Genomic DNA, 17,432 nt, shown 5'->3' on the forward strand with positions numbered 1-17,432 from the left:
GCATCTGATACTCAAACTGTGTGGTTTGGTCATGTATGTTTATGCAGCTCAGTACTTCACTAGATGACAGTTTACTTTGTCTTGACAGTGACCTGGCCTTGCGAAACTGCCTGCTAACTTCAGAAATGTCAGTTAAGATCGGAGATTATGGGCTCTCTCACAGCCGATACAAGGTCAGACTGTCGTTTGATAAAGTCATTATTTTGATTGAGTGCTTTTAACCTATTTGCCCGATCAGTACTCAAACATGTTTAATGTTGTTGTTGTACTACAGGATGACTACTATGTAACACAAGACCAGATTTGGGTGCCTCTGCGCTGGATTGCACCTGAGCTTATAGACGAGGTTCATGGAAACCTGCTGGTCGTGGACCAAACAAAATCCAGCAACATTTGGTGAGATATTAAAAAGTGATAAACAGGAATTATATTATATTATATTATATTATATTATATTATATTATATTATATTATATTATATTATATTATATTATATTATATTATATTATATTATATATAAAAATGGGAATGATCTTTGAACTAATGCAGACTATTGCTCTTACTTTGTATGCACAGGTTTTGACTTTTTTTTTCTTTTATGTTTGATGTGTGATGCATTTAAAACTCCTAACATGTACAGCAACATGAATGGATTTAGTTTTATCTCATATTCATGAAGAAACATGTTATGTTTTCCTGTGCTCTCCTCTGTTTTTATTGAGATACGTTTTAGGAAATATCTGTACAGCAAAAATATATATGACATAAAGAAAGTTTTCAGTATGAAATGAACGGCCTCTTTGGAACATGGCCTTGTCTGAGATATGAGCGGTGAACACAGTTAATGATTTCTGTGCCTGTTCCAGGTCGCTGGGGGTGACTGTGTGGGAGCTGTTTGAGCTGGGAAACCAGCCGTACAGACACTACTCTGACAGACAGGTGCTGACATATGCTGTGAAGGAACAGCAGCTCAAACTGCCCAAACCTCAGCTCCAATTCCCAATGGTTGAGCGCTGGTGAGACACACTTACATGCCCACACACTCGGGCAGACATGCTGCACATGCCATGCACAGACTGACACTCAGAGTGTTATATATGTTGATACCACATAAGGTAAATTTTAGACATTACTAAACCCCCAGGGCTCACTGACCAATTAATTTCCTACAAGTCAGCGTGTCCTGTTTTTAAAATCGCATTCTGCTTTGATGGTGCACCAGTCCACTGTAGCAGTATTTCTCTTTGCTAGCAAGGGCAGATGATCAATATTTTCCCTATTCTTTATGATCCCCTTGGCATCGGCCGGAGTTGAATCACCTCATTCATCTTTTCCCGGGAAGGCAGCCAAATATCGTTTTTATTTATTTGTTTTTCAGAATTGTTCCTCGCTAAATTAAATGTGCTTGGTACCAACACTGAGGAGCAACACACACACACACACACACACACACACACACACACACACAGAAGGAGGGATGTAAACATCTTCTAACCATGTCAGCATCTGCACTGCACCTCCTTCATATATTATATAGGTCTTTGACTTGTGTCAAGAAAAAAGTACTAGGTGCTGCTAGAAAGTGCTGACTTCAAAAGTTTTCCTTTATTTTGCTTTGCTGTTTTTCTGGAATCAATTCTTTGACTTTGTCTCCTTGTGTAAAAAAATCAAAAAAATATTCTTAAGATATTAAGTTCTTCTGAGGTAACTCATTTGCCAACATAAGAAAAGTACCACAGAGAACTTGTGACTTGTAATCTCTTGTGCTTCTTTTCTTTTCTTTTCTTTTCTTTTCTTTTCTTTTCTTTTCTTTTCTTTTCTTTTCTTTTCTTTTCTTTTCTTTTCTTCTCTTTCTGTCATTTCTGTCCAGGTATGAGGTGATGCAGTTCTGCTGGCTGCAGCCAGAGCTGAGACCCAGCAGTGAGGAAGTACACCTTCTGGTCACTTACTTGTGTGCCAAAGGCTCCAGTGAGGCTGAGGAAGACTTCGAACAACGCTGGAATGCCTTGAGACCCAACCTGCTTGGTAGCACCTCCCACACAGCAACAGCCACAGCCCTAGTCTTGACCCCAACACCTGCCTCTGCTGACGAGCCCAATGCAGAACAAACTCAGACAGTGGAGCTGGCCTCCTCTGCCTCATCCTCCTTCCCCCTCCTGGAGCACTTCTCTGACAGCTTTCACTCTGACACAGGGGATGACCTACTCACCGTCACAGAGACCAGCCATGGTCTCAACTTTGAGTACAAATGGGAGCAAGCCAGAGCTGAGCAGCCATATTGTTCCTCCTCTACCAGTGGGCCACTGGGCCAAGGGAACCCACATTACCAGGATATCTACTATTCAAGTAAAGCAAGCACCTCTGGGGGCTGCAAGACTGACAGTCTGACCTCAGGCACATCCCCATCCTACTATGAACCTGAACATCCAGGTGTGGTCCCAGTATTGAGTGCCCACAGCCCCTCTGTCAGCAGTGAGTACTACATTCGGATAGAGGAACCAGTAGAGTGTAACATTAACCTGGATGACTCTTTGGTGGACTACAGCCCAGGATTGGAGGCCAGCAGCAGCAGGCTGTCCTCTGAGAGTCGGACTGGTTCATCCATGGCACAGCCAAGTGCTTACTGGGCAACTGCTGACAACACCAAGTCTACTGCCTATGACTCTGATTCAAGCCCCACTGTCCAACTCACCATGGAGCCACTGCTAAGACGGGCATCCAGCACCAGTCCTGTAAAGTTAGGCCATCCCCACAACTGCTTCTCATCCAGTCATGATGACACAGTCTACTCTGAACAGTCATCAGCATACAAGACACACCACCAGTCATCTCTGTCTGAACTGGAAACTTCTCCAGAGTCCAAAACAAGCCTTGTCCATCCAGTGGGGCATTTAGAAAACCCACGCAGTTTGTCACAAGCAGTGAGCAGCCCCAGCTTAGGGTTCTGCGATCCCTACCTTGAAGCGAGCACAGGTCGTAGTACGATTAATGAAAGCTGCCATAATATGATGGGTCCCCTCAGAAAGACACTACCCATTGTTAACCACATTAGCATTGATGTAGGAACAGATGACGGGCTGTTGGTGGGCCAGCGGGGTAGTGAAGACATTGAGGATGACCTTTTCTCTGAAGGAGAGGCCACTAACTGGACATCAAACCATTCAGCAAACAATAATAGCCTGAGCTTTGACAGCAGGCATACAGGCAGTGGGCATGACAGCTATCTGGACCTTCAATATACCAATCACTCTAACACAACAGAATTATGGTCTTTAACCAAGGCCACCACCAGAACTTTCCACAGCTCCAGGTCTTGTGGTACCTTGGAGGTGGAAGGAGGAGACTCTGGTTGTAACACTGCTAGCACGCCCACTGAAATAGATTCATACATTCACTTATATCATAAAGAAAGAGATGAATCTGTCACTCAAGGAGAAAGGAACTTAACTGCAGAAAATCTAAGAAGTATTGATTCTCTTACCAGCTCAAGTATTAATGTCAGAGGTACAGAGGATGGGAAAATAGAGGGAACATATGAAAAGCAATTGTTGCTTAATGGAGAGAGACTGTACTCTGAGCCTAAGATGATACCTGAGGCAAGCTATATAAAGTCCCCATCCTCTTTCAAGGAGCCTCAGACTGGTCAAACAGGAGCCTTGTGTGTCAAGCAGAGAGGTAACATCTGGGAGGGGGTTTCAGCAGGAATCTCTGTTGGTCTGGGGGACAAGAGGCTAAACTATCCTGAGACATCAGAAAGCAGCAGTGCATTGGACAGTGGAGTGGGGGTCAGAAACTCCAGCATTAGCCTGGTTGAGCTCGGTGACTACAGTGAGGATGATGACGAGGACATCACAGATATAACGTCAGGGATCTTTGCAGACTTCAACCTGGACTATGCTGAGGTAGAGGAGGAAGAGCTGAGCCCACTGAAGAATCCAGAGAGAATTCCTGATTCTGTAGACACCATTAACCTGTCCTCATCAATGGCAAGCACCTGTGATCAGGCCTTCAGTCCGGATCCCTTCAATATCCCTGTCCTACCAAAATCCTTGGACAGCGGCTATGACACAGAGAATAACGAATCTCCAGAGTTTATCTTCAAAGAGCTTGGAGTTGGTGAGAGGAGCCCGAGGCTGGGTGGAGAGCCTGAACTAGTTCTGCAGGTGGGTTTAGGCCAAGGGGTCTGCACTTCCACAAGCACCTCAGAGATGCAGTTAAAGGGCCTGACTGAAAAAAACCCATACAGGGACTCGGCCTATTTCTCTGACTATGATGCTGAAAATGAGAGGAGCCCTCAAGAGGAAGGCAGCAAATTCTATGCAGGTTCAAGCAACGTCACTGCTGAGAAATTGAGTTGTATCAGAGATGATGATTCTGTCAAAAGGCAGTTCAACAATGAAGATCACTTAACAAATCTGAGACACATCAAAAGTTGTGTTTTGGTCAATCTCTCAGAGGCTGACCCTAGTTCACCCCATCCCCTTCCCACTCCTGGGTTGTCCATGCTGTCACCCTTCCCTCCTCAGATGGGCGGCTGCCTGACCAAAGAGTCTGCTCCTGCTGATGATGATCTTGGGTTGGAAACAGAGCACTCAGGAGAGGAGCCTTCCTCAGAGCTAGGCTCCTCCATTGGGTCTGTACCCTCTTCCACTGTCCAGGAGGCCTCAGGAAACCATGAGGAGGGGAACAGGGGAGCAGAAGATTGCTCCCCTGTCCAGTCTTTGCATTCTGACTCCACCATAACTGACTACAGAGATGAGGCCCCCAAAGAAAATGAAAACAGTGATGGGTCCACAGAGGAGGAAGAGCTGCCCGAATTCAATCATGTCAAGGAAGAAGCAGAGGACAGAAGGGAGGCGGTGAGAATAAATGAGGAAGATTTTGAGGATATAGATGCAGAGGAATGTGACTCACAGGACAGTTTATGTGAAGAATCCAACGGTCCTGTTGACCTGTCCTCTTCCTCGTCATTGTTGGAGCTGTGCGGAGAAGAAGTGAGAGCTCCGCTGGAGGAGGCGGAGGATGAAGATGACTCAGATGACAGTGAGTCTGATGAAGAGTTGAGGACCTACAACATTCAAGATGAAGACAGCGAGGAGAGCGAGGAGGATTTCACTGCAGTGCCAGTGGTCGTAAGCGACTGCAGCAGGGCTAGACACCTCCGCAGCCTCCTGAAGATGCCCACCCTGCTCACCCAGTCCTTCTGTGACGAGCTGGAAAGGAAGAAAAAAGCCGTGTCCTTCTTTGATGATGTTACGGTGTTCCTTTTTGACCAGGTATGACACATTCATAGGTCACGTGTATTGTCTGTTGATTAGATTATTGCTTGAGAGTATGTGGGGAATATTTTTGTTCATGACTTCCAGGAGAGCCCCACGGGAGAGCTGGCTGACTACGCCTTCTCCTTAGGAACAGAGTCCAGTGAGCAGGAATCCTCAGAGGAGAAAACCTCTGACCAACAGCTGCAACCTGACCCTGAACTTGAAGCTCAATCCTGTGAAACATTCTGTGTTTCTGAAGAAACAGATGGGAACAACTCAGAAGAGGGTGGGTTTGTCAAGGATATACGCTGCTACACGGAGTAATTCCAGCTGATCGTCCACGAAAACTAATCGTGTCTGTGTATATTCAGGTGGGGGCTGTGAATGGAAAGATGACCTCTCGTTTGAGCCCCGCCCGTCCTCACCTGACACCATCCCTGAGCCCCGGTCCTCACCCACATCCACCTCCAACAGTCCTGAGGCTCCTAAACCTGCAGCTGTAGCACTTAACCGTTTTATGGTCTCACGATTCTCTATCACACATGTCTCCGACCCCCACGTGGGCTCAGCAACAGGTCTGTATTAACGGTCTTTCACACACAGTATGGACTGTGGTATAATGTTAATTTATCTTGAAATGTGATTTAAACATGTTTTTTGGTTTTGTTTTGTTTTTCTCCACTGCCCTGCGTTCTCCTTTAATAACATCTCAGAAACCAGATGGGAGAGATTTAAATATTAATTCTTTTGGTTTAGCTGCCTACACAGACAGAGAAGTTGTTTCCAAATGGCTAATGAGATGGTTTCATTTTAAACCATGTTTGTGTGAAGCAGATGCAGAAATGTGAGCATTCTATCAAAAGCAGAGTAGACGGTCACACTAACAGCCTGACAGCAGCCTGCTACAACAAAGACTTCCACATTAACTTTCCTGCTTAAGTCCCCTCATAATTTAACTTTCAAACATCAATATATGCCCCGTCATGCACTTTACTTATTGAACAAGCAAGCAGATTGATAACAAATTTAAAATAACACTGACATTATTTTTGACTGCAAAAAAGGGGATGACTGAATATGATTTCAGTTGCAGTTCAAAGCTGGTCTAATATTTGGAGCACGTAATGTCTTAGTGATACTCCACCAACAAACTTTTTAGTAAAACATACCAAACCTCTGATGGAAGCTTGTGAGTGAGTTTCAAACACAGTGTAGTGAGAGGTATTTTGATAAACATTTGAGAGTTTGCAGCATGCAAACAATATGTAAAGATGGGGAGTGAAGAAGTCAATGAATAGAGAGCTGCAGGGATGACAGAGTTAGGTACTGTAGGTGAGCATCACCCATTTCTGGATTTATGGACTCATTCCTGCAGCACTCTGTTCTTATGACATTTCTTTTGCTGTGCAAACTCGTCACCTTTTAAAATGTCTCCAAAACAAATTTTCTCTCTGGGGGACAAAACTGCTAATCTTTAAAAACTACTTTTCAAGCTCACGGGCAGGTAAGTATTACACACAAAAAGTAGATTTTGGGTGGAGTATCACTTTAAGCTGTTTGATCAGTCTCTTACAATGAAAGCTGTGATAGTAATTTCCCATCAATCTTCCAACAGGGCACAGCGAAGACAGTCCAAAAGATTAAGAGCCCCCCGGTCCTGACTGGAGGAGGATGAGTCTCGGTCCTTCTCGACACAGAAAAGCAGCATTATTATATCTAGATGTTTTACAGAGTTTTATTTTTATCAACATTTGGGGCATCTGACCCTGGTGACCCTTTATGAGACAGTGCCTCATGTTATAGTGAAAGACCCTCAATGATTTGCACACTTTTGTTTTTTAATTTTATGAAGAAAGTGTTATAGCTGCAGGTATGGCAACCTGACTGAGACAAACCAGAGAGTGGATACAAAATCAGATCACATTGTTTGCAGAAATAGAAGTCATCAGTATATTAGTTTTAACATACAGAATATGACAATAACTTATTTGCTCAATGCAGCATCGGTTTCTGTCGGTGACCTCACGGGTCATTACAATTGTGAATTTAAACAGAAAATTAATAGAATAAAAGGAGAAAAAATAGTGAAATGACAGGCGTCATAGCTGCTCCTCTCATTGGCTGCCTTGGTCCATCTGCTTACTATTGATCTGGCTTTTTTTAAAGACTGTTACAGCTCTCATAGTCAGAGCTAGAGAACAACACTTCGCATAAGAAGTGGTGGTGGAGTTCCAGACACAAAATATGACTTTTTAACAGCCGTGGGTGGTGGTGGTGTTTGAAGATGGAGGTGCTGAAACTTATTTTGTCCCTTAATCAAGATCACATCCAAATCATATTTATGGTGGGGTGCAGTGTGCTATGTTTATGGCAACATAACAGGTGTTGTCACCCCTTAATTATCACCACCACTCACTCCAGTTAATGATGACCTACAATATATGTCTCCACCCTATCTGTCTGAAGCACTTTGTATTAGCCAAATTGGGTCTTTATTTCTAGAAGTGATGGCTCTGTTGCTCTACATCTCCCCATCCTGGAATGAAATATCTAAACATGTGAGGTTCCTATTGTGTCCACAGCGCCAGCTACAGGTCCACTTTACTTTGTGTCACTTTAGCTTTGTTTATATTACATTTCATCAGCAATAGAATGACACCAAAGGGACAGAGAGGTGTTTCAACACAGTTCAGCATTGTCCTGTCGTAAATGTTGAATGACATTACCATCTTTATGCATCTTTTCTACGTCTACGTATCGTCCACATTCTCATACATGATGTATTCTATTACATGTGTGCTGAATGCCCAAGTCTGAGGTGTACAAAAAAAAAGACATTCAAAATATGACATATCTCACATATTGTATGAATGTTTTATCAACATGTAGCAGGTAGCTTGACTTGAATTACTACTGCTGTATCGACAGCTCCCTCCCCCTCTCTATCCTTCTGTAGCTCAAAGTGCCAATTCTGTTTCCTCTCACTTGCTTTTTAAGTTCTGCAAGAAGAGAAAACTCCGCGAGTATTTTTGTACGATTTGAAAAGATGCAATCCAGGATGACAGTCTCTCAAATTTGCCAAAGAGATATTACAAAGTCTATTGGCTAAAGTGGCAGACACCTTTGGAGAAGGTGAGGTGGGCTGTTCCGTGCACCGGTAGTAACAACATTGCTGTTTCCATTTTTCCCCTCACTCATTGCTATTGTACTATCCCAAACAAATAAATCCAAATACTTTTTTTTTCCCTTCGTGTGTCTGTGTTTTATTTTCTGCATTGATGTCAAAGAAGTGCAATTTCTGCCAAAAAACACACCAAACAAACATGAAAACATGAAACAACAAAACACATAAAAGAATGACGTTTGTGCCCATGAATAGGTTTATTTTGGACAAGATAATTTATATGCACTTTCTGTACAGTACAGATATAATACAAACCGGGACAAAAGTGAGAAATGGACAATGAAAGCTATATAAAAGTAAAAAAAAAATTGAAGCTTGCGGCCCAAATGAGCTGTGTAATAAAAGCCTGATCATATCACTCAGCGTAAAGGACTCATCCATGGAAAACTGACTTTTCATGATGGAACTCTAACTTACTGCAGTCTAAGAGGCATTTAACTCATTCACACAATCATACATATTATTGCTTTTCCATCACACACAGGTTCACTACTTTCCCCACACATCATCCTGTAGATAAGTGCCTCTGCTCCAAGCGTTTCTCCCAGATGAGTGTATAATACTGAGAATGAATGATCACAAGCCATGATAATACTGTACCTTATCTGATAAGCTACCACTCCCTCAAAGCTAAATATAAAAAAGACCCAATATGTATGCACTGTATTTCATCTCTCGGCTATCTGGCAGTTTAGATACTACTGAAATTTAAAGAGACGGAAAGAATAGCAATTCAAAGTATTCTTGAATCATTTTGGTGGAATTGCACTGCACTGGAGGCTCGCTAAGCAAAACAAACCAAAGCCTCAAGATTACAAGCAAACAAAACTAAACTTATATTTTTAGGAATATCAAAAATACAAGTTGAACTGATGCATATGCCCTCAAACCAGTTTACAGATGTTTGGGTCAATGCTGCATGAAGCATATGTTTTTAAAAAAAAGGAGAAGGCACAGTTCCCACATTGAAAATATGGGTACACTGTATCACAACTAGTAAATATATAGTACTCTATCACTTAACAAAAGCAGATCTATAGTTTACTCACCAACTGTCAAGTTCTAGCTATCTGTGGCAGTATCCAATCTACACTTTGTCCTCAGTGTATGTTACAGTGATGCACTGACCATCTTCTATTCACCCTCAAGCCTCACTTAAACAGCTAATGCAGAGTGCGCCTTCACTGCTCAGTAATGGAAATAATCCTCAAATGAAATTTACAGTGTATAGTGTTGAAGAAAAAAAAAAACAAATGAAATCCCATAGTAGAGGTGCAGATAAATAATAACGTGACGGCATCACTAGTAAAACCTATTAGCCATACCTTATCCACAACAGGTGGGATCTAAATAACTAATAAAATCTATTATCACACCTGCACTCGAATGCTCAGGCTGAGACATTCAGTGTCTGTGGAAGCGTTCGCAAAACATCACAAGGATTAACCGGAAATTGTCTGAGTGAATTTCCACGGAAACTATAGTCTTAGTAGTGCAACATGTTCCTTGAGGTGACATTTTACCCCCCCATGTCACACTTCTGGGCCCTCTTGTGATAGCATCAAACAAGTGAAACATGCCAATGTTAGCCTTTTTCTTACTCCCCTTCAAAAGAACCCATTAGTGGACAAAAGGGGACAGCGGACTGCTAGTAGAAGATGGGTGCAGATCGGTCATCAATGAAGGTGGGCCGGAGGTAGACCTCCAAGGAACGGTCACTGTGGGGAGAGGAGGGGGTGAGACAAGGAACAGCGACAGTTAGGTTGAACTGATGACACAAATAAGAGAGACACACGGTCAACTATGTAACCACTCCCAAAGAAATCACCCTTCCTACGGTTTTGTTTCTTACAGTATAAGCTGAGCAAAGTAGTATCTACTGTGAGTTTTAGCAAGCATGTAGTGAGAAAACTCTAGTAAAATCTGAAAAAAAAAAAAGAACAAAAACAGCTTGTAATGTGCACACATGCAGGGTTAGTGTCTTCTCTGTATGATATTATGATAAACACACACAAAGAAGGGAAAAGAAAAGTAATTCTTTTACAACCCAAGGCCTGCTGGACGGACAGACTCAAACGCTGCCACGTCCACGGAGGCCAAAGGACAGAAAAGACCAGTGATTCCCAGCATCCTACTGCAGCCAGACAGCCAATGACAGCAGAGAGAACCAGGCAGTAATAGAGAGGAGGAGAAAAGTGATTGGCTCGCTGAAAGGCGATGGAGGCTGGTGACTTACGGAGGTCCTGTTCCCTCAGAACCGGGACAATTCTGGACCCAAACTGGAAGGTAAAGAGAACCTTTGGGTTTGAATGGCTCATCTCTCAGATCATGCATGGGTCACATTTTGAAACAACACTGCTGGTTAGTCTGGCGCAAGATGAACATACTGTCAGTGGATAATAAGAACTGTAACTGAAATGAGGGATGGAAAACAGAAGTACACACTTCATGCTCGACATGCCGTTCACTGTGCGCTCCCTGTCAAATCCTTAGCTCTGTGATGTGGATGCAATGCAGTCAACAGGCAGGTGTTCTGAAGTAGTGTCTGCTAAAACGTGTGCATTATTAGGTCTATCATCCTAAAATAAAAGCAGGCAGGCAGAGTTCAGATACTCACAATACACATACTGTACACCACACACACACACACACACACACACACACACACACACACACACACACACACACACACACACACACACACACACACACACACACACACACACACACACACACACACACACACACACACACACACACACACACACACTGACAGTCAATTTTTTTTCTGACAACAGAGAGAAGCACAGATGCTGTGGGTGTTAACTGAGGGAGGGGGAAGGATGAAACGGCATGCTGCTGGAAATGTTTCACACAAGGGTGGAGGTTTTGAAAAAAAGGAATTGAAACGTTCAAGAGAAGGAAAAAATAAAAAAATAAAAAATCAGTTTCAAGCCGTAACTTTGGAACAAGGAAAATGTTCAACAAAACCGAAAACGTCATTGTCACTGACAGAACAGATTTCTCGCCAGACCAGACTGTTTATTAATATATAGAGATATGTTTTATTTAGAATACCTTTGTAAAAAGTCACCATACATTCAAGGTCAATTTTCAGTATCACATTTTTCTGGTTTCCCTCCACAGCATGCATAAGATAAACACTTCAACTAATCAGTACTTTCTCACTGTTTCTGGAAATATTTTGTTCTTTTTTTTCTTCTTTTTTTTAAAACAAGGACAATTTTTTTTTTTTGAATTATTTTTTTTTTTTAAAGAAAAGACCAAAAACTACATAGCCACTCAGGGAATACAATCATAAATAACACTGAGAGCCGCAAAAGCCGTGGTTGTCTTTTAACCTAAAATGAATTCACAGCTGTTATGGAGGATACTCAACAGAAGATCAAAGACCCCTCCAAACAGACTGCTTCAGAAAAAAGACCAAACTGAAGGTTAAACTGGAGTGAGGCATTTTATTTCAACTGACAATTCTGGCAGGAAGTCAAGCCAAGAATGAAAAAAAAAAGAGTTTCTGTGGGGCTGCGATTGGGACTGGAGACATGTTTCTGCAATGATCATAATACAGTGCAATTTGGTGGACTGACGGAAACATTTCATATATATAGAGATATATACCGTATATTCTTGAAGCTCAATTTGAAGATTTGCTTCATTGCACAGAAAGTATGTGTTTAATAGAGAAAAAAAAAAAAAGAAGCAAAGTAAGGCAAATATGACACACACCCTCTGGACGGAAAATCAAGTTTAGCACTGACACGAGGAAGCACAGCGCGACCTACGGGATCTCTCAGAACAGAAACATAGTAAGCTGCTGCACAGCCTTACTTTCAACAAAGCTTTTTTTTTTTTTTTTTGAGCATGTGTGTGTTGGGTGGGAACTCGGTAATACTGGGCCCACATGTGCTTATAAAGGCCATTCAGCCGGTGGCTTTAGTACAATGACATTGAAGTCTTTTGGCACTTGTACAGTACATGAACATGTCCTTTAGTTTGACAAAATGACACAACCATGTACATGCATGAAAGACAAGCAGTAGCAAAGGCAGTCTCTTGAGAGATCAGTCCGTGATGGTGGACTGTGATCAGAGATAGAGTATTCAGAGTCCATATCGCTGCATGCCGAGCAGGTAGGCCCCGCTCTGGCTCTCCCGCTCAATGCAATCCTCCACCCACCAACCGCTACTGTCCACACCGACACCACCAGCAGCAGCACCCAGGATGGACGGAAGGAGGAAAGGAGGGACCCGGGGAGGAAGAGAGGACAGAAAGGAGGGATGAAACTGGCCTCTTCCACTTGGAGAAGGGGTGTGTGTGGAGGCAGAGGAGGAGGAGAGGTGGAGATAAGTGGACAGGAGGGAGGCTAAGAGGAGGGAAAGATGGGGAGGAAGAGGCCCCTGTGCTATCCGGAGCTGTCTGTGTCTGTCTGTATGTCTGTTCTCACACAGTCGAAATCAATTTGCCATCAGGACTGTCACTGTGGAACAAAGAGAGAAGGAAGCTTGCCAGGTCGGACACACTCAGAGAGAAATGGAGAAAGACAAGACAGGCACAAGGAGGCGCGGTAGAGTTTGGGAGAAGCGTAGGTGGGGTCAGGAAACCTACGTCGCCCCACCTACAGGTACAACTCCAAACACACCTGCCGTGATCAGGAAGATTGGACTTCCAATTCCCTCATCAACACTTTGTTTTGTTTAAATCGAGATATGTTTGCTGGTTGGATATTCAAATCGAGCCATTTTAGAGGAAGGTCGTCGGTAAAAAGTCGACAAAAAAACCCAGGAGTTACTGTTGATGAGAAAATCAAGTCATCTCCTTAGCTGGAGGGATGTAGTGTTAAGATTAGTCTGTTGGGGTGAATACACCCTGCGGGACAATGTTGTCTCAAATTACTGATACAGGAAGAAAAAAAAACACACACACACACACACACACACACACACACACACACACACACACACACACACACACACACACACACACACACATTCAGAGCAGACAAGAGTGCGTAAAACAGCTTGACACTGGTGCCCAAAGCCCCAGGCTGACACGCGGTGATGACTGAGATGAAGTCAGCATGATGTCTTCTGTCACAACACGTACTCCACCAAACAGCAGTACGAGCCCACGTACGCTCCAGGCCATTTCTCTCACTCTGTCACAGTCGCACACATTTATATACATGTACACAACGATGTACTCCCTGATTGGACAGAAACAGGCACAGCATAATTCCTAACCCTAACCTCTCACAACCCTGGTGAGTCAGCTAGGACTTGATAGGATTACAGTGCTAATATACTGGGCCAAGAGCACTCTGGAGATAAACTGTGGACACTGACCCCAGCTACGCTGCCTTCGTTACTTTAAAGAGCCATTAAATAAATAAAGCGAGAGCAAAGAGGGAAGGACAAAGAAGACACAGTAAAGAAATATTCAAAGGAAACACTGTGCATACATCAAATCTATTGCTTGAGCTGCGCCGCTGTGTATTACTAACTACTTCTGAAGCCATTCGTCTATTGATTCTTTAGCTAATGGGCCAAAAAATGTATCCGTCAAATCAATTTTTTCCCTGTTTCCCTGTTTCCTGTTATTCTATATTTGGGTTTTGGACTGTTATTCAGACACAACAGGTTGTTTGAAGACAGCTCTTGGACATTGTCCTAATTTCACGCTACATATTAACCGTTTCGAGTTTGTACTACACTAACTGTCACAGAATACTTTTTTCAGTTAGCGTACTTCTATCTTGCACAAACACAAGATTATGCAACATGCCGACGACACAGTGTTTTGGCTTCTTGTTTTGCAGCTGTGCCTGGCTCCACCAGTTGATATTTTGGAGAATACAGCATGCATACAAACTTTTCTACATGTCAATTATCTCATACTGCAGCTATAAACCTGCTTTGAATGTGTATGTGAAGCAGTCGCCTTGCTCTCTCTCGAGTGTCAGAGCATGTAGTAGCTGAAATGCCTGTCTTCCTCTGATAGCTCACTATTTCCAAAACTATACAAGCTACAACAGCAGCAGTCATATCAGTCATTACTCTCAGGGCAGGGCAGAAAAGGCACTTACCTTGTGGCAAAGCGGCCGTCATAATCCTCAATAGCAGGCTGAAAAGATAAAAGTAATATTTCTTACTTTGTGGGCTGCTGTACCTGCATACAAACACTAGGTGGCAGCAGAAACTCGAGCAGAAGTCTCCTTTTCAGCTGCTGCAGGATTACTCATATCCAATTATGCAACAAAAGACAAAACCAGACGGGGGCTACAAATTAACTGAGCAAGAGTAACAAGTGTTTATGTGCTGTTCACGGATTCTACACGTGTTAAGTGGTACCCACCTGTGTGCCAAAGCCTGCCATGCTGTAGGGGCGTGGGCGGGTCTGTGCTAGGCTCTGTGCCAGCAGCCGGGCGGTCAGGCCATAGTCAGGTGTGGGCAGTGATCCATCATTCTCCAACAAATTCCCTGTGCTGCTACTTTTCCCATGGTGCAGGCTGGGAGGGGAGGAAAACAAAGGCCTCAGACTTGAGCTCATGAAGTTGACACACGGATTATGATAGAAAAAACGCTACGTACTTCACTTTGAGCTTCTCACTGTCGCTCTCAGGCAGCACACGCGTGTAGGAGAATGGGAACCAGCCACGCCTGGGAAAGGCAAAGACCTCGGTAAACATTCATCCAATCTCACAGTCTGGATTCAGGCAAAATAGAATAAATGAATCCATTACTTACATCTTGTTCTTCTCGTTCTCCCCATAGTGCCAGCCATCGCGGGCTTCAGGCACTAGCAAGGTGATGACATCTCCCTCAGAGAAGCTGAGCAGGGTGCCGTTGTCACCCGCAGCGTGGGAGAAGATGGCCTGGACACGGGAGCGCCCGTTCTTCTCCAGGCCTGCTGCCATGGAACTGGACCTGGGCAGGGTCCGTGTCTCTCCTGAGGAGTTGCAGACAGAGACGATGGTCAGTGACATGAAGTTCACCAAGAGTTCAGAGACTCACAAACTCTGAATAACTAGAGGCTGCAGCGCTCACTAAGGATAACATTTATGTCTCTTTCGGCAGTCAGCAGCCAGGCAGATGTCCTAAATTTAGCAGGTTCTTAAATGTGCTCTTAAACAGCATTTGTTAACATCCATATATCACTGCCAGATTCACTGATACTCTGGTGTAATCACCATAAAAAATGAGCTTTTGAGTTAAATGAAAACAATCTCATGCCTATATTTTTCATAAATACTGCTTTTCAGTGTATGTCGCCACTTCTACCTTCTCCACTACGAGTCAGAGTCTAAATCTTCCCACCTCAACAGCCAACATTGTAATTCAGCATAGAAGTCACTTACTGTGATTGGACCTCTGTACAATTTTACGCAAAATTACAGAAATAGGTTTGAGACTCAATCGAATGTTTTGCCTGTGATTTTCTTGCCGCAGTGCTCCTGTTGCTCATTCAGTTCCAGCAGCGCTCGGATATCTTACCCACAGGGTTCTTGTTCTTGGCGGGAGCGGGCCTGCGAACAGGGAGGGTGTTGGAGTAGACATCGCTGACCTGTCTCTGGGGCTGAGCCTGGGACTGGCCCTGCGCCTGGGTCTGAGGGGACGAAGGCCTGACTTGGGACACGGACATAGTCCCTCCGTCTGTCCAATATTCTTCCCCATGGACTCCTGTTGTCCCATTGACCATGGACATACCATCAGGGCCCATCAGCCTCTGGAATAAACAAGAGGATATATGGATTAAAAACAGAAAATTAAGAAAATAGCTATACTAGAAATTACTTTATGTAATATTTCAATTAAGCCAAAGTGATGACATGATCAACATCTTGATTAAAAAAAGGTCAATCATAACTTTGGGGTCAACTATGAAGTCTAGTGAGAGTTCATCTAAGTCTAGTCTGTCAGCTGTGGTGCAGCATGAAATGTAGCCTCTAAACAGCTCATTAACTTAAGGGCCATCTTTATAGTGAGATGAGGGAGATGTTTGTCTGATTTGCATCTTTATGGAGGGCCACAGATGGACAAGCTGACATTAAGACAGAACCTCCTTCACAGTTATGTCAGTTCTCTAAACAAAAACAAGAACCCTTTCTGTGTAAACAGCCATAAATTTCATGTCAGCCGTCTTCTGTCAAAATCCAATCACGTTGTCTTCCTCAAAAAAAAATATGATGTGTGTTTACCTAAGCTTGAACTGACCAGTTTGAACCAATAATATCATGACATCCATCAATCAATATTCAACTTTGCAACAGCACAACATGTCTCATCTGTCACCTCAGACCTTGTTCCGGGGACAGACAAGGGGCACGTCTGCCTACTGTGGAAACAGAGTTCATGAAGGTCTTGAAGGAGGAAAGTCATCCTCTGAGACTGAATGGCGGCTAGCACTGAACTCTGTCTGCCTTTCCTGATTCACTGCAATTCAATTCGTCCTGATACAGAAGCCAAATAATCCAGTTTCATTTGGACATCAAGGGTTAGGTTAAAAGAGAGGTTTTGTACAGGATGTAGCTCGTGATTACGGTTAGGCCAAGTAAAAAAAACTAAAATAGAAACATAAATTAATACAGTAGAGATCATTTCCTAGACTCACCCCTGGGTGTCCCAGGCCACTGCCCATGAAGACAGCCAGCTCTGGAGGCACAGGAAGAGGCTGGGCCCCGGGGATAGGGTCCGAGATTACCAGGTTGGATTTGGAGGAATGCAGGGGGCTGGTGCCCCCGAGGGCAGCAGAGCCCATCTGCTGGGCCAGGAGCATAGCCCTCTCTGGCAGCTTGTTGGGGTCTGAGCAAGCCTGTTGCCACACTGGGATCTTCTGGGTCAGAAGGTCTTTGCCCTGGAAGGAGGCAGGAAAAATCAGAGAACAGAGATATCGATGTAGCTGCTGTCTGACCAGAGAAAAGAGTCCAGTTAAGCACTTTCTTTTCATAGTTCCTCCCTATCCTTGAAAAA

The 17,432-nt window shown here is 43.6% G+C and overlaps 2 protein-coding genes across 7 annotated transcripts in view; one reads left to right on the top strand and one right to left on the bottom strand.

Moving 5' to 3' along the window:
* Positions 1–8,510, top strand: part of aatka (apoptosis-associated tyrosine kinase a) — a 30,972-nt gene extending 22,462 nt beyond the window's left edge. For both annotated transcript variants that reach the window (XM_070981349.1, XM_070981350.1), the window contains 7 exons: positions 89–173; positions 275–396; positions 867–1,016; positions 1,871–5,276; positions 5,367–5,547; positions 5,633–5,836; positions 6,877–8,510. In XM_070981349.1, coding sequence (XP_070837450.1) covers positions 89–173; positions 275–396; positions 867–1,016; positions 1,871–5,276; positions 5,367–5,547; positions 5,633–5,836; positions 6,877–6,905 — 4,177 coding nt within the window. In that variant the 3' untranslated portion in view covers positions 6,906–8,510. The remainder of the gene's footprint in view (positions 1–88; positions 174–274; positions 397–866; positions 1,017–1,870; positions 5,277–5,366; positions 5,548–5,632; positions 5,837–6,876) is intronic.
* Positions 8,511–8,619: 109 nt separating this feature from the next.
* Positions 8,620–17,432, bottom strand: part of baiap2a (BAR/IMD domain containing adaptor protein 2a) — a 51,334-nt gene continuing 42,521 nt past the window's right edge. The window contains exons 8-15 of one of the 5 annotated variants that reach the window (XM_070981356.1): positions 17,074–17,316; positions 15,957–16,188; positions 15,210–15,411; positions 15,054–15,122; positions 14,818–14,971; positions 14,549–14,586; positions 10,682–10,724; positions 9,886–10,163 (exon numbers count right to left, since the gene is read on the bottom strand). In XM_070981356.1, the coding sequence (XP_070837457.1) occupies positions 10,697–10,724; positions 14,549–14,586; positions 14,818–14,971; positions 15,054–15,122; positions 15,210–15,411; positions 15,957–16,188; positions 17,074–17,316 (966 nt within the window). In that variant the 3' untranslated portion in view covers positions 9,886–10,163; positions 10,682–10,696. Of the gene's footprint in view, positions 10,164–10,681; positions 10,725–11,486; positions 12,944–14,548; positions 14,587–14,817; positions 14,972–15,053; positions 15,123–15,209; positions 15,412–15,956; positions 16,189–17,073; positions 17,317–17,432 lie in introns of those variants that run through there. The other 4 variants (XM_070981353.1, XM_070981354.1, XM_070981352.1 and 1 more) reach the window with 4 other exon arrangements.

Source organism: Chaetodon trifascialis, chromosome 15 (genome assembly GCF_039877785.1).
Source record: "Chaetodon trifascialis isolate fChaTrf1 chromosome 15, fChaTrf1.hap1, whole genome shotgun sequence".
Lineage (NCBI taxonomy): Eukaryota > Metazoa > Chordata > Actinopteri > Chaetodontiformes > Chaetodontidae > Chaetodon > Chaetodon trifascialis.